At 45.1% G+C, this 20,172-nt stretch overlaps 1 protein-coding gene across 4 annotated transcripts; it reads right to left on the reverse strand.

The window, feature by feature from the left end:
• Nucleotides 1–316: 316 nt before the first annotated feature.
• LOC307221720 (uncharacterized protein) lies at nt 317–12,482 on the reverse strand. 4 transcript variants are annotated; one of them, XM_079986500.1, is made up of 12 exons: nt 12,326–12,482; nt 10,084–10,140; nt 9,276–9,299; nt 8,191–8,247; nt 7,564–7,587; nt 6,824–6,880; nt 6,030–6,053; nt 5,326–5,382; nt 4,096–4,119; nt 3,135–3,191; nt 1,438–1,464; nt 317–469 (listed from the first exon to the last, which is right to left on the reverse strand). In XM_079986500.1, the coding sequence occupies exons 1-12, from the start codon at nt 12,398–12,400 to the stop codon at nt 464–466; spliced, it is 489 nt and encodes a 162-aa protein (XP_079842626.1). In that variant the 5' UTR covers nt 12,401–12,482; the 3' UTR covers nt 317–463. The 4 variants fall into 4 exon arrangements, with proteins under 4 accessions (XP_079842626.1, XP_079842627.1, XP_079842628.1 ...); XM_079986501.1 differs by lacking the exon at nt 6,030–6,053; XM_079986502.1 differs by lacking the exons at nt 8,191–8,247; nt 9,276–9,299.
• Between the last annotated feature and the right edge of the window lie 7,690 nt (nt 12,483–20,172).

Raw genomic sequence — 20,172 nt, forward strand, 5'->3', positions numbered from 1 at the left:
TTCTGGCGAACCAGAGCAGCACACGGAAATACCGTTTACCTTCCCGCCGAAGCGGTACCTATTTATCTACCTGCACTTTGATGTGCTTTCGAACTGCTAGGTTGGCAGGCGCTGGGACCGAGCAGCGGGAGCGCACCCCGCCGCAGGGATTCGAACCGCCGACCTTTCGATCGGCAAGCCCTAGGCGCTGAGGCTTTAACCCACAGCGCCACCTGCATCCCAAGATATACGGTACTTTTGGATTAATCCAGGAAGACTCAGTCTTCATGCAATGCATTGTGTTTGTTGCTATGGAATAACTGAATACTCAAACAGATTTATTGATCAACAAGTGACGCCAAGGTTCTTTATTTGCAATAAAAGGTTTTGGTTGTTCAGCAGCAAGGAAAGATCCCACAAGAGAGATTCATTTACGAAACAAAAAGGGGCAGAAGGCACTGTGTTGCAGTGGTTTCCTGGGTGTCTAATACTGCAAAAGAAGAAAAGGAACACCCATTAGAATTCAAATGCCAAGAGAGACCCATAGGGCAGCTCTCCCCAATATGTCTTTCTCTCTAAATCTCCTCATCTTACATTCCACTGGGCGCTACAGCATATGACAGATGTCTGTCACAGGTACAAAAAGGTGTTTCTTTCAGTAAAACCACCATATTATGAAATCAGGATACTAATCTGTAGCTCATACATTTTCCTGAATATTTGGAGAAGGTATGTGTCTTTCTAGCTAGCTACTAGACTCTTACCCCACTCTCAAGGTGGGCTCAAAGTGCTTAGACAGACTTAGATATGTGCCTGCCTTTCCTCCAATTTCCCCCACAACAAGCTTTCCAAGGAACAGCCATTGCTCAATAGTAGGCCATCAACTTTGCATGAAGATCTCATGTTCAAACCCTTGCATCTCCATATATGACTGGGAGAAACCCCCTTTTCTGAAACCCCAGACAGCCACTGCCAATCAATGTAGACAATAGGGAGGTAGGTGGGCCAATGTTCCCTTATTAGGCTGAAAATGCCAGACTAGATGGGAGCTTGGCTTGACAAGCATCCCTTACATCACTATTTCACTGTTAACTCCCCAGTCACCACTGGAAACAAAATGCTAGGCTAGATGGGCCTAGCCTATTTCTCGACCTATTTCACCAAGGCAACTCTTCCATTCTTATAATACATTAGTTCTGCCCCCATCCCATAACACTCTGCTGGGATGGCATGATGCATCCATTTCTCCTGTTTATGCAAAGGCAACCCTGTATGCTTCCAGTGATGCTGTGGCAACAAAATGACTGAGCCATGCCATCAAACCCTATTCCTTTTTTTTTTAATTCTTTTTTTTAATTTTCACATTAGATCACCAAAAAGAAAAACAGATCAACGGTTACAACAGTTGTAAAAAACCCCCTATTCCTAATGGAGAGATTCAGCGGTACTAATACTCACCCAAACAATGGGGTCATCATTATTATTCTGCAAGGCAAAACATTGACAGATCATTCAGCTACTAATCCAAATTTGTGGTTTTTCAATATGTAGTTACAGACTCTTAGGCGGCATGTTCAGGTATGCATTTGCAGTTAGGCAAGGCACTTTGAGGGTTCTTTTCCAGATACCATCCATAAAAAAGATCTAGACCTGGGAGGAGAAACCTCTGGTCCTCCAGATGTTGGTGGACTGCAAATCCCATCTTCCCTGGACACTGGCCCTGCTGGCTGGGCCTGATGGGGGTTGGATTTTAACAATACCTAGATGGCCACAGGTTCCTCACCTCTGATCTAGTTCCTCTCACTCACAAGATTTTTTGGAATATGGCATAAAGAGACGCCATTAAGTGTTACCCTTTATGCCCAGCATGGAGAATAAAGTACAAAGAGTAGAAATGGAGTACTTGGAAAATGCTTGGGTAGAAAGGTAATACTTAGAAAGTAAAGGTAAAGGTAAAGGTACCCCTGCCCGTACGGGCCAGTCTTGACAGACTCTGGGGTTGTGCGCCCATCTTACTTAAGAGGCCAGGGGCCAGCGCTGTCCGGAGACACTTCCGGGTCACGTGGCCAGCGTGACATCGCTGCTCTGGCCAGAGCCAGAGCCAGAGCCAGAGCCGCACACAGAAACGCCGTTTACCTTCCCGCTGGTAAGCGGTCCCTATTATCTACTTGCACCCGGAGGTGCTTTCGAACTGCTAGGTTGGCAGGCGCTGGGACCGAGCAGCGGGAGCGCACCCCGCCGCAGGGATTCGAACCGCCGACCTTTCGATCGGCAAGCCCTAGGCGCTGAGGCTTTAACCCACAGTGCCACCTGCGTCCCACTTAGAAAGTACTTAGGGTAAAAAGATAGGCATCCATGTGATACATGAGATCTTGCCTGGGTGGTTATGCTACATGGCTGGGCTGTGGGACTCTAGGGACTGCCTGTCAAAACTGCTGCTGCTTCTTTTTGTAAAAGAACAAACAGGCTTGACATCTGAACAGATAGTAATCTGATGTAACTGAGAGCATTTGAAAGGGAATATCAAAAGAAGAGCACTGCCAGGCTCCACAAGGGAGTGTTATGTTTTGAATTGTTATAGAAACCTTAATTCATGTGTGGCAGAATAATTCTGGAAGAGAGAGAATCCATGGGTGCATGGATTCATGTAACTAGACAGTGGGATCTTCTGTTTGTTCCATCCCTACAGAACTGCTGCTTCACAACCATTCAGTCTCATTGCTCTCTTGGAAATGTCCAGGCTTGCTGTCAACATTTTCTTTGGGGGGGGGGATGTCTAGCTGGTAATGTCAGAGATCATCCAAGAGATACTGTGAAATATTTTGTTGCAGGCTGAGGTCTCTGTGTTTGATTATAGAGAAGGCCAATGACTCCATAAAGTATTCCCCATGGGGATTTCAAATGCTAGGGCAGGATTGAGGCCCTTATGTTGTTGGATTCCAATTCCCATCAGTACCAGTCAACATGGATAATGATCAGGGATTATGAGAGCTGTCGTCCAGCAACATCGGGAAGGCAAGAGGGGGCGGCCCCTGTGTAAGATGATCCCAAAGCTTGGCTGTCTTAAGTAGCCAGTTGCCAGCCCAAGAGAATAACTGGTGTGACAAGCGAATGTACAAGCAAGATGGTCAAGTTGGCTTATCTCTGGTACTTACTCCATTGTTGTTGAAGCTGTTGTCACCAGCATTGTTGTTATCAAAACTTCCACTGTTCTATAAACAGAAGACAAGGGGATATATTAGTGATCTGCAGTTCTCTCGTGGCAAGGAGCTTTACGGGGTCAGTTTCCTTTGAGAGAGCATTATGCCCTTATGGCATTTGATAATACCTACAAATATACAAGTTCAGCAAGGAGGTGCAGGAGGTGCCTGTACCTGTCACCAGTACTGGAACCAGGCTCCCCACAGTGGATAGCTGTGACTGGGAACTGCCCACTGTTTCAATTTGCTGCAAAGTGCTGGCATAGCTTTGCTTTGGAGCACTGTGTGAGGAATTTTAAAAGGGCAGCCAGGGTGTCCTCCACTGCAGGAGGAGGCCACCTTGCCAGGGACACCTCAACCTGGGACCTGCCTGCAAGAATGAACACAGGCCAAAAAGGGGGGAGAGTGCCAGGGCAGTGTTTAAAGCAGGCGAAGTTCCTTCAGAGGCAGAAAGGCACATGCTTGTAGCTTCCTAGACAGATGCACAGCTCAAGTTTTCTATCTGCATTCCTCTTTGCTAAACTCTTTCTCTCCAGAGTACATGCCCCACCAGACAAGTGGAAAAAGTAGCAGTCCCCAGCCATCAATGTTAATTTAAGCAAACATCTTCTTTGGATTCAGTTTCAATCAATTTGGGTGTACCCAGTAGTTCACACTATTGACTCAAGCTATACAGTCCCCCCTCAAAAAAAAATATTGTATAAGTTTAGGGTTGCTTTAACCCAGGGTTGAGGAACCTGTGACCCTTTAGATCCTGGGTGACTATACCTCCCAACATCCCTGGGCCATCACAGCCAGTGGTCAGGAATGAGGGGAGTTACTGTCCAACAATTATCGGGATGCCCACTGGTTCTCCATCTCTGTTTTAGAGCAATGCTAGACTAGACGGATCATGTATACCCTTACTGATACTTACTCCTCCATATGCCCAAAACTGGTTCTGCAACAGAAAACAGAAAAAAACAGAAATTGAGAACACCCCCCGATACCCAGTCTATAATTAGCAGGGTACATATCCCACTAGATTAAAAGCAATAGCTCTATCACTGAGAATCTACGATATGATCTATCCATTATACGCAGGAAGCTGCCAGGCAAACAGAACAGGCAGTTAGTGATGGTGCTATGTGCCAGCCCTCCCTCCAACCTGGAGAATTGTGGTTGTCCTATCATATAGCCGTTGGATCTGTGGCTGATGCTGTTGAATGACAGGTCAGCTTTGAATCAGACCTCCCTCATCCACAATCTGCTTGTAGATGAAGAAGACAACCTGGTCTGCATCCAGTAATGGTGGATAAGTAGATGGAGTTGGTCTCACCCAGCTGTGCCCACTAGGTACTTGGCACAGCATCAGGGCAGACTTGAGGATCAGGGAGGGGGAGTTGCTGTAGTCTATAGAGCTTCCATCTCTAATTTTGCTTTAAAATGCATCTCGTGTTCCCATTTTTTATTTTTTATTATTTTTATGTTGTGAATCATCCTATCATTTTCATATGAAGGATATTATACAAATCTAAATAAATTATTATTGTTGTATCAGCTCAGACCACTGGTCAATCTAGCTCAATACTGTCTACACTGGGACAGGGTACATTTTTCAACTGATGAGACACATTCCTTTCAGGGCAACCTTCCAGGGGACAAAGTGGGCAGAGCAATAAGTGTGTAAATTACCTTAATACTGCAAAGTAGTTTCTTCATATTCACACAATCTCCTCTACCTACCACCCAGACAATGGATACTGTGCCCTAATCAGATGTGGTTCTCCAAGAAGCAGAAGCATACACAGCATATTCCAAGCCCTCCCTGGAGATGCCAGTAATTGTCCCTGGCACTTGCTGCATGCAAGGCAGGTGCACTAAGCATAAAGCCATGGTCCCTCCCTGAGTTGGGACAATGTGCTGCATCACTGTAGAAGGACTAGCATTAATGGAGATCTAAGCTTGGGTAGAAATGCATCCTTTTATTCAGCCAATGCATTTTTTTTATTTTTAATCAATGTATTTAAAAATAATAATAATCTGCATGTTACCAAAGAGAATGAAGCATAATTAGTGAGAATGTTTGCTACCATTTTTAAAAAAGAGGCCAATATTTCAGGAAAGGGGAATATGGATCATCACAGAGGAATTCTAGGGGGCTTACTCCATTGTTGTTGAAGCTGTCAGATCCTACGCTGTTGCCATCAAAGCTGCCTGCATTCTGCAAGGGAACAGAATGAGCATAATGTTAGGTAGAGGACTGGAAACAGCAGCCCCTTCTTAAAACAGCATTAACTGGATCAGAGTCAGGGATAGAGCTCTTGGAAGGATTTGGATGTGAACCCAAAGGTAGAAAAACTCCCCACCCACCTTCTCTCTCTCTCTCTCTCTCTCTCTCTCTCTCTCTCTGTCTCTGTCTCTCTCTCTCTCTCTCTCTCTCTCTGTGTGTGTGTGTGTGAAGAAGCTGAGGGCATCTACATTGTCTGAAACTGTTTCTCATCAGAATCCACACCCACCTAACAAGTGGAATGGGTAGTAGCCACTGAACAGCAATGCTAACTTAAGCAAATATCTTCTTTGGCTTCAGTTTCAATCACTTTGGGTGCACCCAGCACTGACACTATTGAATCAATACAGGGTCTTTTCATGTTCTAACCACCAGCAGATCTATAGGATTAAGGTTGCTTTAACTTAGGGGTGGGGAACCTGTGGCCTTCCAGATGCTGAAGGACTCCAGCTCCCATGATCCCCGGGTCTGGAATGATGGGTGCCACTGTCCAATGAAATCTGAATGCCCACAGGTTTTCTATCTTGGTTTTAGGGCAATGCTAGGCTAGATGGATCACGCACATGCTTGCTGATACTTACTCCTCCATTCCCCCCATACTGGTTCTGCAACAGAAAACAGGGGAGAAAAGTCATAAATTAAGAGCATCCCCAGATACCTAATTTATAACAAGCAGAGAAGGTATTTCACTGGACTAAAAGTTATAGCTCTCTTACTGCAATGCTATTATGCAATCTACCCATTTTACTTAGGAATTCTATGGTTCTATGGAAGCAGCCCTGTCCTGTGTCAAGTCAGATTAGTGCATCCAGCTCAGTATTGTCTGCACCAGGGCAGGGAACCTTCTTCAAACCAACAGCTACATTCCTTTCTGGGCAACCTTCCAGGTAACAAAAGCCAGTGGTGGACACAGCCAGGAACAAAGGTGGACAGAGCAATGACTGTGCATTTTACCTTATTACTGTAATATATTTTCTTCATATTCATACAACCTTGTATATCCATCCTCCAAGCAGTGTATATTGTGCCCTAATTGGTTGTGGTTCTCCAAGGTTTCATACAGGGCACATTCCAAGGCCTCCCTGGAGATGCCAGCATTTGTCCTGGCACCTTCTGCATGCAAGGCAGATGCACTAACCATAAATCCATGGTCCCTCCCTGAGTTGGGGCAACACTGTAGAAGGATTGGTATGAATGGAGATCTAAGCTTGGGTGGAAATGAATCCTTTTATTAAACCAATGTTTTAAAAAAATAATAGGGTACCAAAGAGAAGGAAGCACAATCAGTGGGAATGTTTGCTACCATTGTTTAAAAAGAGACCATTATTTGAGGAAAGGGGAATATGGATCATCACAAAAGACAGAGGGGACTTACTCCGTTGTTGTTGAAGCTGCCAGATCCTGCGTTGTTGCCATCAAAGCTGCCTCCATTCTGCAAAAGAACAAAATAAGCATAATGTTAGGTGGAGGACTGGAAAGAGGAGCCCCTTCTTAAAACAGCAATAACCAGATCAGATCAGGGATGGAACTCTGGATAGGATTTGGATGTGGACCCAAAGGTAGAAAAGTCCCCCGTCTTCTCTCTCTCTCTCTCTCTCTCTCTCTCTCTCTCTCTCTCTCTCTCCTGTGTGTCTGTGTGTGTGTCAAACAGTTAGCAAGGGAAGCAGATAAGAAGCTGAGAGCAAGGACCCACGGATACCTGAAAACCTCAGGTTTTCTATCTATGTTCTATTAAACTGTTTCTCATCAGAGTCCACACCCACCTAACAAGTGGAATGGGTAGTAGCCACTGAATATCAGTGCTAACTTAAACAAATATCTTCTTTGGCTTCAGTTTCAATCACTTTGGGTGAACCCAGCACTGACACCATTGAATCAATACAGGCTCTTTTCATGTTCTAACCACCAGCTGATCTATAGGATTAGGGTTGCTTTAACTTAGGGGTGGGGAACCTGTGGCCTTCCAGATGCTGAAGGACTCCAGCTCCCATGATCCCTGGGTCCGGAATGATGGGAGCCGCTGTCCAATGAAATCTGGATGCCCACAGGTTTTCCATCTTGGTTTTAGGGCAGTGCTAGACTAGATGGATCACGCACATGCTTGCTGATACTTACTCCTCCATACACCCAAAACTCGTTCTGCAACAGAAAACAGGGGAGAAAATTAATAAATTAAGAGCATCCCCAGATACCCTATTTACAACAAGTTACATTCCTTTCTGGGCAACTTTCCAGGGGACAAAAGCCAGTGGTGGACACAGCCAGAAACAAAAGTGGGCAGAGCAATAAATGTGCATTTTACTTTATTCTTGTGTTAATCTATTCACATTCACCAGCCCTTTATCCTCCATCCAGGCAGTGTATATTGGGCCCTAATTGGTTGTGGCTCTCCGAGGTTTCATACAGAGCACATTCCAATCCCTCCCTGAATATCTGAGTGATTGTTCCTGGTATCTTCTGCATGCAAAGTGGATGCACTAAACATTAAGCCATGGTCCCTCCCTGAGTTGGGCCAACATGCTGCAACAGTATAGAAGGACTAGCATGAATGGAGATCTAAGATTGGGTGGAAATGCATCCTTTTATTAAGCCAATGCATCTTTTAAAAAAAAATCATCTGCAGGTTACCAAAGGAAGCACAATCAGTGGTGATGTTTGCTACCTTTATTTTTTTTTTTAAGACCATTATTTGGCTGAGGAAATATGGATCAGCAGAAAACACATAGGAATTCTATGACTTACTCCGTTGTTGTTGAAGCTGCCAGATCCTGCTTGGTTGCCATCAAAGCTGTGTGCATTCTGCAAGAAGAGAGTATGTTGTTAGGTGGAGGGCTGGAAAGAGAAGCCCTTTTCTAAAGCAGCAATGACTGGATCCGGGTCTGGGATGGAAATCTGGGCAGCAAGTATATTCAGAAGCGTAACCCTTTCATGGCTATTAGCTCCAGATAGTCTTTTCCTCCATCAATTTGTTTAATCCCCCTTTAAAGCTAACCTCTGTCAAGTTTGGTTTCTATTGCTTTCTTAAATTCAGTTCTCCATTCTTCCAGATTAATCTGCATTTTAAAAACCAACAGCAGTTCTCATGAGAATCTATTGGCATTTTGGTGTTTTTTCTCTGAATCGTTGCACACAGTTTTGCCTTACAGATATTTCTGCAAAAAAATAATAATAATAATGTTCTGTAGCAGAATGATTTGCATGTGGTACTTTAACTAAAATATGCATGTATATGCACAGCTGACATTGGCATGTGGTTTTTTGCACTGCAAAATTTGGAGAAATGAAAGAAAGAAAATTTGAAGAATTTTGAAGGATGGCTGTGTTTTGGACTAAATAGTGTTTAGGAAAGTATGGATTAAGTAGGTTTACCTTTAAATGAGAATGGAATAATATTTCTCTCCTATTCCCACATTCACCTCAACTCTCCATATGGATCACAACCCAGTGCAGTGGGTACTTGCCAACCGTTGCCCAAATTTTGATGTATTTTTGATTTCTAGAGGGCTTGAGTAATCGAAAGGAACAGCCAACATTTCTCTGTTCAGTTGCTACTTGAACTATCATTGGGATTTTGAATATTTTTTTAGAATTCAATGAGCAGGTGCTGCTGATAACATTTGAGTGCAGGATGGGGGCATATGCTGCTGGACCCCAACTCTAGATGCTGGTAGACCCCAACTCCCATCAGCCCTAGCTCAGCATAGCCAGTGGTCAAGGCTGATGGGAATTGTAGTCCAACAATACCTGGAGCCCCACAGGTTCTCCAGCTTTGTTTTAGGGAAATGCTACATGAAATGGATCATGTATATACCCTTGCTGATACTTACTCCTCCTAATCCCTCATAATCGTTCTGAAACACAAAAGAAAAAGAAAAACCAGAAATTAACAACATCCACCAGATATATAGTTGGGAGAGTGCACATTTCACCAGATTACAAATTCCCTTTCTCATACATCAAAACTGCTATCTGATCTATCCATTCTACATAGATAGACAGCTGCCTTACACTGAGTCACAACATTGGTCTATCTAGCTCAATACTGTCTACACTGGGGCTGGAATACACTTTCAGCTTGAGGGCACATTCCATTCTGGACAACCTTCCAGGGGCCAAGTGCAAGTTGTGGGCGGGGCATAGAAATAAATATGTGGAGTTTTTGTTTTGTTTTGTTTTGTTTACTTTGCTACATGAACTTAGTTTCTTGACACTCACACATCCTTCCCGATCATCCATCCAGGCAGTGCATTTTGTGCACTGACTGGTTGCAGCTCTCAAGGGCTTGAGGCTGGAGAGCTTCCAAATTCTACCTGGAGATGCCAGGGATTGACTTTGGGACCTTCTGCATGCAAAGCACCAAGCAGTGAGCTGAAGTCCCTCCCTGAGTTGGAACAACATGCTAGAGCACAATGGAAGGACTAGTATGAATGGAGATCTAAGCTTGAGTGGAAATGCATCCTTATATTAAGCAGATGCATCCTTTATTTTTTTAAAAAAATATATAGCAATTTGCAGGTTACCTAACAGAAAGAAACATTTCGGTGGAAATGTTTGCTAGCATTTCTTTAAAAGATTTTTATACATATAGTGGAAAGGGGAATACTGATAAACACAGAGGAGTTCTGGGGTACTTACTCCATTGTTGTTGAAGCTGCCAGATCCTACATTGTTGCCATCAAAGCTGCCTCCATTCTGTAGGGGGACAGAATGAACATTCTGTTAGGTGGAGGGCTGTAGCACTTCCCTAAAGCAGCATTGACTGCATTAAGGTCTGGGATGAAAGTGTGGGCAAGATTTGCACATGGACCTAAAGGCAGAGAAGTGTTTGTGGTTGTAGGGGCACGGGGAGGGGGGAGCAAACACCAAGCAAGGGAAACAGAGAAGAAGTGAGGGCTCACAGAAGGCTAGGGTGATCCTGGTGGAGCTCCCATACCCTTTGCAGTTAGTGATCTGCCAGGCATGCGGAATTTCAGCAAGTAAAGTTTGCTCTGATGATTTTTACTCTCAAATCAAGGAAAGCTTCAGATGCCAAATTTGCACTCCATAAGGGATGTGAGGCCTCAGCAAAGCAAAGGAGCAAACCAGACACATTAAGAACAAGCCAATTCATGGTCACTTGCTCAAGAGAAAGATAAATAGTATCATGACCTCCAGTTGTAATATGCTGGCCAACGACCTCATCCCTGCCTCCTTTTATACGTGGGGTGAGATGCTGCAGAAGTGACCTATTGAAGTGCTTTGCTCTTTTGGGGACTGTTTCATTAAATTTCTTCCAAGAAAGGGAAAATTATCCACCAATTTCTCAAAAGTGAGGCAGCAGTGCCAATAACAAAATGTCTCTTCCTCCTTCCTTCCTTCCTTCCTTCCTTCCTTCCTTCCTTCCACACGTGCCGCTAACAACAGCTGCCTTTGCATCTTCCAAAGTATCCCTGACCAGGCAGCATTGTTAGCCAATGGAAGCAGGGGGAGAGTGGTGTGTGCCACCCAAAAAAATGACATTTGTGTGAACTCTGCAAAAAGGCATTCCAAATGCAGTGAGAACATGAAAAATCTTAGCAGTGCTTTCAGAAAAATGCATTGTGATCTATTGATTTATCATTAAGTGGGAAATGAGATTTGTGAGTCTTTGTTGTTGTTTAGTCGTCTTAGTCATGTTTGACTCTCCATGAACCCATGAACCAGAGCATGCCTTGGTAACTCTCACAGTCTTCTCAAAGCTTCTCCTTTTTTATTTCCATGGACCTTTCTTGGCAAAATACTGGAGTGGATTGCCAGTTCCTTCTCCAGGTGGACCACATTTAGTCTAAACTCTCGGCTATGACCTGTCTGTCTTGGATGGCCCTGCACGGCATAGCTCATAGTTTCTCTGAGTTATTCAAGCCCCTTTGCCATGAAAAGGCAGTGATCCATGAAGGGGTTGTGTGTCTTAAAGGTAAAGGGACTCCTGACCATTAGGTCCAGTCGTGGCCAATTCTGGGGTTGCGGCACTCATCTCGCTTTAGTGGCTGAGGGAGCCAGCGTACATGTGGCCAGCATGACTAAGCCGCTTCTGGCGAAGCAGAGCAGTGCATGGAAACACCATTTACCTTCCCGCTGGAGTGGTACCTATTTATCTACTTGCACTTTTTGGTGTGCTTTCGAACTGCTAGGTTGGCAGGAGCAGGGACCAAGCAACGGGAGCTCACCCCGTCGCAGGGATTTTAACCGCCAACCTTCTGATCGGCAAGCCTTAGGCTCTGTGGGTTAAAACCTCACAGTATCTCGAGGAGGAAACCTACAAGACAAATTTTGAGAGGGGTCGGGGGCAGTGGCGTAGCGTGGGTTGTCAGCACCCGGGGCAAGGCAAGTAATTTGCGCCCCCTAACCCATGGATTTGCGCCCCCTAACCCTAACCCCCAGATGTTGCGCCCGGTGCGGCCGGCCCCCCCTGCACCCCCCATGCTACGCCACTGGTCTGGGTGGGGCACACAAAACTCCATCACAGTGGAGAGTCCAGGAGCAGCCAGCAATTAACTTTGTGCTTCCAGGGCTATGTAGAAGAGTTTCAGGTTCTTCTTTTTAGAATATGATAAATATGAAGATTAGGTAGAGCATTGCACTGTAACCCTTGGAAGAAGAAGAGTGAATTTACAAGTACAGAAATTGCAAATTGGGGTGGTCATTCATGGAATGTACTACTTCAGTAACTGCATTTTAGAGTTGCCCAATATTTTTTATTGGCTCCCAAAGCACAACATTAGCAAATTCCGACACTGTGAAACACAGCCCTGATTTCTACAGATTCATCAGGAAGTTTGAGCAATCTGTGCATACACACTGACCCCCCCCTCCCTGGGCACCACCTGGGCTCTCAGGATTTTGCCTTGTTCATTCTTACCGCAGGTGCAGCCTCGGTGCTGCGCAGAGACAGCAGGCAGAGGCCGAGGAAAGCAGCTGCAACCTGGAACTTCATTTTGGGTTTTTCTTGCTTTGTTCTCCCTCTCAGCTGGGCTTGGGAATAATGGTGTATTGTGGGGCTCTATTTATGCTGGGCCCTATCATGGGCAGTGCCACACTTGTGGGCCAAGCCCAGTGACTCATGCCTGCAGCTCCCTCTCCCAAGGGTGGGGAACCTCGGGCTCAGCAATATTTATTTTATTCATTTAGAATAAGATATTTACACTGGTTAGCTTTTTAAAAAATAAAAAAATCTGAGCCATTTATGACAGTTATACATAAATCCACACAAGAAAAAGCAAACAAAATGTTAACATGAGAAATCCACAAACTGTTATGGAAAGAGGAATTATTAATCGCCTGCATAAACATGATGGAATAGAAAACAGGCATTTAAAGGTTGAAACTGAAGGCACCTGCTGAATATTCAGAATGTTCCGCAATAGGGGCCAATGACTCAGTTTCCCATTTCTGTCAAACGAGCTTTACCATGTTTGGGAATGATGAACCACCCTCCTGCAGATGGTCTCAGTGATGGAGCTGGGATCTAAGGGTTAAGGTGATCCCTGGGGTACCCTGGACCTAAGTTGTTCAGGGCTTTGCAAGTTAATACAAGGACCTTGAACCTGGCTTAGTAGTAGATGGGAAGCCAGTACAGATGTTTTATCAATGGTGTCACATGTTCCCAGCCAGATACCCCCATCAGCAATCTGGCCACTGCATTCTACACCAGCAGAACCAAGTCCAAGGGCAGCCCCATAAAGAACCTGCTGCAGTAAACAAGCATCAAGATGACAAGTGCATGGACTACAGTGGTCAGACTACCTTTGTACAGGACCGACTGTAGCTGGTGAACCAGACAAAGCTGGCAAAAGGCAAAAGGTCAGAGAGGAAGCTCTAGTGACAAAAATGTATCTGGGAGTACCCCCAATCTCTGCACTTGCTCCTTCAGGGGGGATGTAATCCCAGCCAGAACAGGTGATTTTTCAATTTCCCAAATACACGAAGAATTGGGCTTAAACTGGAAATATGAGGAACTGATAGAAACTAAAACTGCCCACTTGCCACAGGGTTGAGCTCTCTCTGATGCACACCAAGGCACAAATATAAAGCAAGTGGCAGGTTGAACAAGGTATGTTCATTTGGCTGTGATTCTTGTTTGCTGAAGGTGGATGGGATTCCTGTTTACACGCTGTGGGCAAGACCCACTCTGACTGCTAGGAGCTTGATTTGAACACTGAGGCCTGAGGGGGGGGGCGGGAACAGGACGACTCACTGATAACGTGGGATATTCTGTTGGGCTTTTGAAAAAATATAGTCCACAAGATTACAAATGAAAACCTGCTGCATTGCAATGACCAGCACAGATTGCCACATGCTCTCTTTCACACCTGGATCGTCTATTTTCTGTACATGCACATGGGCAAATGATTGGGAGTGTTCCAATATCTTTTTTTTGGAGTGATTTAAGTCATGTTTTTCTCGAAGCTCTGTTGTACATAACAGAACTTGCTCACTCGCCTCTTGCAACTGAAGCACCTTGTGCTAAATCAGGGATGGACAAAAAAATTGACAATTTCAGTTTCATAGAATCATAGAAATGTAGCATTGGAAGGGACCCCAAAGTTCATCTAGTCTAACCCCCCTGCAATGCAGTTCCTCCTTTTCCCAGTCTTAAATTCAAGTTCATTTTTGAAAAAGTCCTCATGAAATCCCACTAGCAACTTAGGGTTGCTCTTGCCCCATGCCTAAAAAAGCATGGTTCTGAGCAGTTGTCCACTTGACCCACACTTTCTAGATACAAGTCCAAGCAGTTCTCCCCTTGCCCCACTCCTTTCCCAGGGGAAATCCACTCTTTAGCTCTAAATTGGCAGAAACTCCCATCTGGGTAAAAACCTGAATTGCCGTTTGCTCCAAATGAGCACTAAAGAGCAGTTTTCCCTGGGGGAAGGCAGAGGGAAAAGAGGAAGCATGGATAAGCCCTTACTGAGCATTTCTCCCATTATGCACAACTTTGCAAAACAATTTCCCTAAAATACTGCATTTTTTGCATGTTCTCTCCCAATACATGCATTTTTACACACACTTTACCATAATATACACTTTTTTTTGTCCACATCACTTTGCTGGAGAACTGCACTGCAAAATTTGGAGAAGTGTGCAGTTCAAAGGATTGCTGTGTCTTGGTTCTCATATTTGAAAAGGTGTGGATTTGGTAGGCTCACCTTTAAATCCAAATTGAATCAAATTTCTCCCCTATCCTAATTTCACCTGCGTGAGAAGCTATGTGTGTTGAAATCCACCCTCCACCAACACCCTCTGCGCAGGATTTTGGAGTTCTGCTGTCCTTTGCATCTGGTTTCCCTAGTTGTCCTTACACTGCATATTTCTGTAGATCTTGAGAGCTTGAGACAGTGATCTCTCTGGTGATTACATCTCAGACCACATCTAGGCCATCAGAGTGGCTGTGGCTTAGGCTGGGGCCTGGGTCTAGCACTAACCAGAAAAAGTTCTGGGTTACGCCAGTGGACTGGCAGCCACACAGCAAACAGAGCTGCATGACAATCAATAGATGCTGAGGCTGTTGCATCTGTGTCACAGCCCTAGCCAATGGAAACACACACACACGGTGTGCCCTAGATAGCATGTCATAGAGCAAAATGGGTTAATAGGGCATGCTTCTGAAGACTAAATGCTGGCGACAATCAGCCACGTGCATGATGTGCAACCTGCAACTTTCCAGAGATGTTGCAATTCTGAATTATAGGAGCTCATCCTGACAGCCCCTATAACCACACCAAAAAATGCAGGTACTTGTATTGACCCATTATATATAGGCAAACAGACAGAGATATAAGAATTGTGTGTGCATGTGTGTGTGTGCACACAAAACATAGCATATAGTATAATACCCAGTTGTTTAGAATCAGCATAACTGCAAACCCTTGCATAGTTTCCTGGAAGGAAGCTCCATTGAACTCAGTGGTGCTTTCTTCTGACTCCATAGGTGCAACATTGAGCTTTAACCAAAGATCTTCAGTCCGCTAGAAAGCAACCTGTGCCTTTTAATCGGAAGTGCGAACAACCTTGCAAAGAAGCATTGCTATCTAAGTTACTAGCATGAAGAGCAAAAGCTACTCCATCAAAGGAAAGGAAAGATGTCTCCATCCTTGCTTGATTAGCTTCCCTGAACTGCCAGGCTGAAATCCTTCCTACACTAAGCTGGGAGTATTGCTCATTTAATAGTTTTGGATTACTTTAAGCCAGGCATCTCCAACCTGTGGCCCTCCAGATGTTTTGGCCTACAACTCCCATGATCCCTAACAGGACCTGGTCAGACCTCACCTGGAGTACTGTGTCCAGTTCTGGGCACCACAGTTCAAGAAGGACACTGAAAAACTGGAACGTGTCTAGAGGAGGGCAACCAAAATGGTCAAAGGCCTGGAAACGATGCCTTATGAGGAACGGCTAAGGGAGCTGGGCATGTTTAACCTGGAGAAGAGGAGGTTAAGGGGTGATATGATAGCCATGTTCAAATATATAAAAGGATGTCACATAGAGGAGGGAGAAAGGTTGTTTTCTGCTGCTCCAGAGAAGTGGACACGGAGCAATGGTTCCAAACTACAAGAAAAAAGATTCCACCTAAACATTAGGAAGAACTTCCTGACAGTAAGAGCTGTTCGACAGTGGAATTTGCTGCCAAGGAGTGTGGTGGAGTCTCCTTCTTTGGAGGTCTTTAAGCAGAGGCTTGACAACCATATGTCAGGAGTGCTCTGATGGTGTTTCCTGCTTGGCAGGGGGTTGGACTCGATGGCCCTTGTGGTCTCATCCAACTCTATGATTCTATGATTCTATGATTCTATGACCTGTGGTCAGGGATGATGGGAATTGTAGTCCAAAACATCTGGAGGGCTGAAGGTTGGGGATGCCTGCTTTAAGCAATATTTAAGTAGCACACTTGCAGGGGTCCTCTGAGCAACCTCACTCACAATGCCTTGTTTGAGGAAAGAATCCTTCTTCAGAGCAAGGCATGGAACACCCATGTCACATTTGTCATCAGCAAGCAGTTGATTTGGTGATGGGTAGGTGGGTGGAAGAGGGATGCAGGTGGCGCTGTGGGTTAAAGCCTCAGCGCCTAGGACTTGCCGATCGAAAGGTCGGCGGTTCGAATCCCTGCGGCGGGGTGCGCTCCCACTGCTCGGTCCCAGCGCCTGCCAACCTAGCAGTTCGAAAGCACCTCCGGGTGCAAGTAGATAAATAGGGACCGCTTACCAGCGGGAAGGTAAACGGCGTTTCCGTGTGCGGCTCTGGCTCGCCAGAGCAGCGATGTCACGCTGGCCACGTGACCCGGAAGTGTCTCCGGACAGCGCTGGCCCCTGGCCTCTTAAGTGAGATGGGCGCACAACCCCAGAGTCTGTCAAGACTGGCCCGTACGGGCAGGGGTACCTTTACCTTTACCTTTACCTAGGTGGGTGGAAGAGAGGGAGGCACGATTGTCTCAAGCAGGAGACATGTCTTTCACTGGTTCTGCAGAATGGAAACTCAGTGGTCTGTTGACAGCAAGAGGGTGACTGATCAAACCATAGTTGTGTAATTGTCTTCCAGGAAAAGAAAATGGGTTATTTCAGCTATTGCTTCTGAAAAAATAAATTTGAAAGAACAATTCTATGAAATGCCAAAGGCCGGGAGGTATATGGGTCCCTGCTTCCACGCAGGTGTAACTTCATTTAGCTAAATGGTTAATCCATGAAAATACAATCATTGTAGCTCAAGACAAACATCCCTGGAGGGAACCAAGTTAAACCTGTGGTTAAGAATAGGCTCATTTGCTCGGTTGGGCAATTGTGATTCTAATCCCGTCGAATTCGGAAGGATAGCTGTAAGCAAGAAAGAAATGGCAAGTGATCAGGAGAGACAATTAAGCAAATATTGTTGCTGTGGATCATCAGGGTGCTTCCTCTATGACAACTGGCTGGAAGATGATTTGATCCAGTTCCACGTGGCTTTTGTCCCCCTATCCCTGGAACATGACCAAAGCAAAAAATCCATGGAAGAAGCAGGAGATGCCACCAGTAAAAATAATAATTAAAAAGCAGAAAATATTCATCAGCAGCAGGTCCCAGGAGACTAGTTCCTGGACCACCCATTTTTGCCTTATCCTCTGCAATGTGTTTCTCAGTAGATTCCCTTGGGCTAGAACTGCCCTGCGTATCTTTGCCTGCTGATGAAAGGCAAGCAGAGAGGGGGCCAGCCTAGCCTCCCATGAAAGGGAGTTCCAAGAAGGTCCTCTCTAGTGTCCTCACCAATCGTGCCTGTGAAGGTGGGGGAGCAGGGAGAAAGGCCTCCCCTAGAAGATCTCCAAGCCTGAGCAGGCTCATATAGAAAAATACAGTCCTTCAGATAGCTGGAACCCAAGCCTTCTAGGGCATAATAGACCATAATCAACCCTTGGGATGATGCCCAGTGATTGACCTATAGCCAATGGAGTTGTTGTGACATAGGAATCTGCCTTGTATGGATTCTGACCCTTGGTTCATCGAGATCTGTATTGTTTATATGTGCTGGCAATGACTCTCCGGGGCATCAGAAAGGAAGCCTACCTGGAGAGACTGGGGATTCAACTGGGGACCTTCTGTACGCAAAGCAGATGCCCCACCACTGAGCAACAGCCTTCCCCATGTAGGGAGCCAGCAATGGCAGCTCCTGTACTTTCTAATCACCCACCCCTATTGTTGGCTGGGGAGCAAGCTGATGGCTATAGCCAGAGGGGCAGAAACAGCGCCACAGGGTCCCCGAGGTCAGCAGCAGGCACCTCACTGAGGCACGGGCCCTTTCACCCTCTTGCCTAACGCTAGAACCCATGGATACCCAATGAAGTGAAATGTTGGATGATTGAAGACACATAAATCAAAGAAGTTCTCCATGTAGCTTCTATAAAGCTCACCCTCTTCAGGAGGCAGTGATAGGCCACCAACCTGGGTGGCAAATTCCTGGAGGAGATGGCTACCACTTGCTACTAGCCACAATGGTTGCACTCTGCCTCCATGGTTGAAGGCAGTAATGTTTCTGAATACCAGTTGCTGGAAACTGCAGAAGGGGGGGGGGCTCTTGTGCTGAGATTCTCCTGTATACCTTTTTTTCAAATAAATTTTTATTAATTTTCCAACAAAATTATACAATTTTATCCAAATTTTAACAAATTAATTATTTTTGGACTTCCTTCAGCTTCTCTGGCAATCATCCATAATTATTCTTCAATACGCATTTCCTTCATTGTATTGCCATTTGTCTTCCCTCCCCTTTCTATTTCTTTTTGACAATACATCTTAACTTTTACAGTGCTTCTTGAAACCCCACTAGCGTTGTTTGCACATCACATACATTTTTCAGATATTCTACAAACTTTCCCCAGTCTTCGATGAACTTTTGGTTTCGCATATATCTGATTTTCCCAGTTAGTTTGTCCAGTTCCACAAAGTCTGTCAGTTTCATTCTCCATTCTTGTATCGTCGGTATTTCCTCTTGTTTCCATTTCTGGGCCAATAAAATTATTGCTGCTGTAACTGCATACTGAAAAGGTTTACAATCCTTTCTTCTTATTTCTTTTCCTGTAAAGAAAAGCTAAAAAGAAAAGCTTCTGGTTTCTTTACAAAAGTATATTTTAACATCTTTTTCAATTCATTATATATCGCTTCCCAGAAACTCTTCACTTTCTTACATTCCCACCACATATGATAAAACGTTCCTTCTTTTTCTTTACATTTCCAACACTTATTACATCTTCACCCCCATCGTTCAGCCCGGGCACTGAGATCCAGCGCCGAGGGCCTTCTGGCAGTTCCCTCATTGCAGGAAGTGAAGTTACAGGGAACCAGACAGAGGGCCTTCTTGGTAGTGGCCCCCGCACTGTAGAACGCCCTCCCTTCAGATGTGAAGGAAATAAGCAGCTATCCTATCTTTAAAAGACATCTGAAGGCAGCCCTGTTTAGGGAAGTTTTTAATATTTAATGCTGTATTTGGAGCTGCCCAGTGTGGCTGGGGAAACTCAGACAGATGGGCGGGGTATAAATAATATGTTGTTGTTGTTGTTGTTGTTGTTGTTGTTGTTGTTGTTGTTGTTAGAGCTTCTGGTTGGCCACTGTGAGAACAGGATGCTGGGCTACACGGGCCATTGGCTTGATCCACTACGTTCTTCTTATTTTCTTGCAAATGTGAAGCCAGTCCTGCTCTGAAAATGGTGTGCTCTGTGGGGCAACTGATGTGTATGGGAGAAAATATAAATTTGTTTTCAAGCTCCCGATAACCAGCAGATACGTAAGAATCGATAAGGAGCAGCAGTGGCCTATTGTCTTATTTTAGGCATGGCTCATTTTTGGCCAGATATTTAGCATCCCCGCCCAGTTAGAATTTTTCAAGGGAGGAGGCTCCAGAGGACACAGAGATATGGTCTGTTTGGACTTCCAACACCACCCAAGATAACATTCTGTGCTGAGAATTCTGAGGACTTTGGATCCAGGATAAGATGCGGAGAACGATGGAGGGACTATAAAGGAAAGAGTTGTGCACTGAAGGGCAAATTTCTGTATGGAGGGGTCTGTAGAAAAGAAGCCCACCCTTTGTGGTATAGTAGAAAAAATACCTGATATGCAGCACTAAATGGAACTAAAAGAGGATCCCACCCTGTCCCTAGCCACAAATATGGCTTCATCTTATAGCTTTTAGAAATCATAGAGTGTGATCATAGAGCAGGGACGGCACATCCATGAGGTGGACAGAGGTAGCTGCCTC

This window comes from Podarcis cretensis (genome assembly GCF_951804945.1).
Source record: "Podarcis cretensis genome assembly, chromosome: 8".
In the NCBI taxonomy this organism is placed as follows: Eukaryota; Metazoa; Chordata; class Lepidosauria; order Squamata; family Lacertidae; genus Podarcis; species Podarcis cretensis.